We start from the raw sequence: 4,658 nt of genomic DNA on the forward strand, positions 1-4,658 counted from the left end.
GTTCTCTCTGTTTATTACTTCCTCAGTTTCTCAATATATCTGACTTTTGATATATGTTGGGTCAATATACAGGGATAGCATACATAGCAGGGAATAAGGATTCAAAGCTTAATATATGAGGTTGTCCACCAATCAATGCCAATTCATGATCAGGGGAAGAAGTGGGGACGTACATGTACACAATGTGATGAGGTTTTCAGTGCCCAGCTATAGCTAGTTGACCTATCATAAAATGTTTCTTTCAAATCTGCTCAGGTATTTCCGAATATGCACTACAGTTATGAAACCATGCTCCCGCTGACGTTCTACCAATTGGCGGGCTGTATTGTATCGTAAACCTGGAATGTTTTTACCACAAACGGCATGTACTGTTGCCATATCAGTCACTGTGAACGTCCACTGAGGCGAACTGGGGTGTGACTCTGACGTCTCATGTTTTGTTTGCACACACAACAACAAATGCTTGAGAAAACTATTAAGGGGTCCGTTAATGTACCTGTATCCGCCTCGTATGATGATAAATCTGTCTTTGAAATGTACCAACAGCGTATTTCTTTTATATACGCGTACTTTGGACCCAAATCACATCCCGCATTTGTTCACAACACAAGAATCTGAGCGCCAGCTGGGCGGATTATTTACAGGTTTCCATAGATACGACGCACAGACCTCTGGGTAATAAACATGGCTACCTTTGGAATAAAGTTTTGAAGAAACCGGATAACCTCGGCGTTGTTCCTTCAGATCTTTGGTGATACTTGAAGCGATGTAAGATGTCTTTGTACTCTGAGACGTACAAGGCACCTAAGGAGCCAGTGATGGCGGAAACACGGACTGTACGCGAGCAGGAGCTCCGTAGGCTGATGGACACTGTACTGGACAAACATCGGGACGACATCTTGACCATCGCGAGCGGTCACCTCAACCACGACAAACTTTACAGACCGCCAGAAAGGGCGACGCACCAACCATGGGTGAGCTCCGGCAAAGCCAACCTCTCCCTACGAGAGCCAAGCGTCATCCCGAAGGGACAGAAAGCTGTACGAATCCAGCGGGAGAAACTACGACAAATGTCGGAAACGGCTCGCCAGTTCAGCATGGGCACGGCGGGGAGTTTACCGGCGACTTCGCTCTTCCCGTCCCCTACCGGGGCCCTCCCCTCCCGTAGCGGTGGCGAACGGAGCCGGACAGTTCTCCCGTCAATCGGGGAGAAGGACAGGAAAGACCACGAACGTCTTACCCAGTCTTACCCCACTCAAAGCCGACAAACATACATCGACGACAACGTGAGAGTCGAGGAGTTAAACATGCCTGAAATGTTACTCCACTCGCCAAGAAGACCAGCAGAACCTAAAACAAAATCGGTAGACTTCGCTCACAAGCTAAGAACTATGAAAGATCGCACCTTCATGCAGTCTTACCTAGCAGGGGTAACTAAGAAGGAGCAGTTCAGTAGACTGAAGGAGTTTGAGAGTGATGTCATGAGAATGGGGGATGCTAACGAGAGGAAAGTCCTGACCGGACAGAAGGCAGTGGATCATCACGAGGCCAAGTTGAACGCGGTAAGTTTATGACAGTAGGACGAGGAAAAACGTACTGATGTGTTTGTTCATCAAAACAAATAGGTTTCTTGCTATGAAATGAGTTTCTTCCTGAAAGGAAGGAGGTTTCTTGATATAAACCTCATTGGTTTCTTTGAACTTAAGATCTTTTCCTTTTCAAATTAATTTCAAACGAGTGGGCTGATGTAAGTGAATGAGCAGACTTTTAGTTCTATAAAATCATGTCCATGATAAAATCATGAAATTAAGTGCTGGCCGCAAAAAAGGAAAATATGATAATTGTCACTAATCAATATCTCTGCACACAAGTATTTTGAATCCGAATTTATTTTAGTAGATATTCTTGATTTTTCCTTTACGCAACAAATGCTGCATTCATGTTTTGTTCTAAAGATTTCTGGTAATAATATTGTTGCCCTCTGACATTGTCTTGTACAGTTCCTTGATGAGCTGGATGCCCGAGGTGACTACAGCCGTCTTCACCGCCTCCAGGCCCATAGGGAAGTGTTGGACGACTTGTGTGAGGAGTCTCCAGTATTTGGGGACCTTCTGAACAAAATTAAGGTGAGGTTTTTAAGTTGATAGTGATACGAATAATAAATCTTGAATGGTCTAGCTACCATCAAAACATATATAAGACATAGTTGATAATAGCTGGACTATAGATGAAAACTATGAATTGAACTTTGTAGTATTCTATTGGATTTGGGATTGAGATGGAAAAGGTCATTTGTGTTTTATTGATGTTCTGTGTCATCAGTGACAAAAGATTTGGTCAACCGTGCATGCCATGAAATTATTCAATAAATCAGATCCTATTATACAACTCACTCTCTATTTATTGCCTGTTATTGTTTTGTTTTGTCTTGTTTGTGAACATATTTGCTGCCATACTGTAATCTCCAAACAGATGTAGCAGTCCGGCTTGTTTTGAGCATATGTTTTGTATGTTTTTCTGCAGATAAGGAATTTTTTACTTTAGAACAGATACCCTCCTGTGTCAGAAACGAGCACTCAAAACAAGCCCAGCTTCTACATCTTCTTGGAGATGTACTGTTCTTTAATACAGCTCAAGTTTTGTGTTTTCACATGGAAAGGTTTTCTGTATTAACACTCATGTATTTCCTCCCCTGTAGAAAGAGTATGATGCGTACCTGTCCCACCTGCTGGAGTCTCAGAACCTCCAGCCCAGACTGCTGTACGAACACCTGAGCACCAGCTCAGACAAGAGTCCTGTACCACCTGGGGAGGTGCAGGAGGCCATGCAGCAGGTCAGGACACTGGAGCTGCAAGCTAAGGACCTACTAAGCACCAATGACAGGTCAGTTTATCATTGACCAACCGTATGTCTTATTACAGTTCACTCCTAACCAACCAACCAGCCAACCAACTCACCACCAATGATAGGTCAGTTTACATAATGATTGACTAACCATATGTCTCATTACGGTTTACTCCTAACCAACTCAGCACCAATGACACATCAGTTCACATAATGATTGACCAACCATAAGTCTCATCGTGATTTACTCCTAACCAACTCAGAACCAATGACAGGTCAGTTCATATAAGGATTGACCAACAAACAAGTCTCCTTACAGTTAAGATAAGACTTTCTTCCATGGTCAGATTGGTACATGTTTTTTATCACGGGACAAAACAAGATATTTTTGCACACATTTTGAGTTTACAACTGATGATTTGGTTGCTTTCAAATTTACAAGAGTCATCTAGCTCTGTTTTGATTTAGGTCCATTGTGTTTTCAAGTTATAGGTACATACATGTAAATGCATGTATGCCAGAAACAGTTACTCAGTTCCATGTTAATGATGTAATACACATGTACAATACTGAAACTTCCACCTTTTATTTTCACAGGTTGAGAAACGAACTTCAAGAGGCCAGAGAGAGTCTAGCAGCAGCTGAAGAAGAAGCAAAAGGTAGTGTAGTGCACTTAATCACTAAATATTATCCTTATCAAAGCTGTTCTATTGGCAATCTATTAGGCTAGTAGAGAATGGCATTAGAGATGAACAAGGGATGCAGGGGCAATGAAAAATTTTTGGATGAACAGCACAGCACAGGCCATATCATAAGATATGATTTTCAATCATCAATACAATGTCTTATAAATAGCAATCAACCCTTTCCCTTTTCCTTTCCCTCCCATGTAGAACCCAAGTCCAAGCTGTTTGTGTACAAAGAGAGTCCACCGAAGGAGATAGATGAACAGATCAGGGATCTATACGCAGAGATTCTGGACAATCTGGATGAGATGGAGGCCATCAGACACAACCTGCAGGAGGAGTTTGTTCCTCTTCAGGTCTGTCAGAATCTGGACCACCAACTCAAAGAGACTGAGGTAAGGTATCATAGATCTTTAAGGTTATATTGACAAAGCTGAACTTTGTCTTCAAGGTTGTAAATAAAGTAAAGCAGGCATCCTCAATTGAGGTTAAGCATGATGCTTTTTCAAGTAGCTTAGGTGGTAGTGCAATGCGGCTTTGCTACGGCTCGCGTTTTTGGCCAAGCACACCGGGTCACCCCTACTCTTCTCGATAAGTGTGTTAGGTTCTTTTACAAGCAGAGGTTTGGCGCTTGAGGCTTACGCCCAAAGCTCCCTCATACACGGGGCTGCCGGCTTTACGTCACCATCCAAAATGACGAATGCAATCCGTTGATTGAGATGAATTAAAGACTAACAGATGACCCTGAAGTTGCCAAATCCAAAAAAATTTTTACAAATACTTCATTAAGTTTTAGAGCGATGAAAATATTTAAGTTATCATAAATTTTTATTGTGGCTTATACAAACATGTCATTTTTCTTTCAGATTGACATCCAAAGGATATTGAAACAGAACGAGTACTTGGAGAAGCAAGTTCAGGTAATATATATTCACTGAATTTAGTTTTGTTGTATTGTTCTGAAGCTACATAATCTCTATTGCAAAAAAATCAGGTGCACAGAAAGAATTTTGGCTGCACCGCATAGAATAGAGCTGAATGTGAGCAAAACATATTCAAGTTTAATGCTCTTAAGAACTTCATTCTTGAATTCTATAGCTTAAACTTTGGAATTTCAAACAAGTTATG

General features: G+C 41.6%; 1 protein-coding gene across 1 annotated transcript; it reads left to right on the forward strand.

Annotated features, from left to right (window-relative positions):
• Positions 1–650: 650 nt before the first annotated feature.
• Positions 651–4,508, forward strand: LOC136436658 (uncharacterized protein C6orf118-like). The gene is made up of 6 exons (XM_066430832.1): positions 651–1,562; positions 2,001–2,126; positions 2,699–2,883; positions 3,442–3,503; positions 3,738–3,925; positions 4,397–4,508. Exons 1-6 carry the CDS (start codon positions 774–776, stop codon positions 4,466–4,468), a joined length of 1,422 nt encoding a protein of 473 aa, XP_066286929.1. The 5' UTR covers positions 651–773; the 3' UTR covers positions 4,469–4,508.
• The last annotated feature ends 150 nt before the right edge of the window (positions 4,509–4,658 follow it).

The sequence above is a fragment of the Branchiostoma lanceolatum genome, chromosome 1, assembly GCF_035083965.1.
Source record: "Branchiostoma lanceolatum isolate klBraLanc5 chromosome 1, klBraLanc5.hap2, whole genome shotgun sequence".
Taxonomy (NCBI): domain Eukaryota; kingdom Metazoa; phylum Chordata; class Leptocardii; order Amphioxiformes; family Branchiostomatidae; genus Branchiostoma; species Branchiostoma lanceolatum.

Bases quoted from the DNA above. Each gene is read 5' to 3' on its own strand.
- LOC136436658 (XM_066430832.1), top strand. From the start codon at position 774: ATGTCTTTGTACTCTGAGACGTACAAGGCACCTAAGGAGCCAGTGATG. The intron at 2,127-2,698 runs GTGAGGTTTTTA...CCTCCCCTGTAG, and splicing joins ACCTTCTGAACAAAATTAAG to AAAGAGTATGATGCGTACCT. The intron at 3,926-4,396 runs GTAAGGTATCAT...TTTTTCTTTCAG, and splicing joins ACCAACTCAAAGAGACTGAG to ATTGACATCCAAAGGATATT.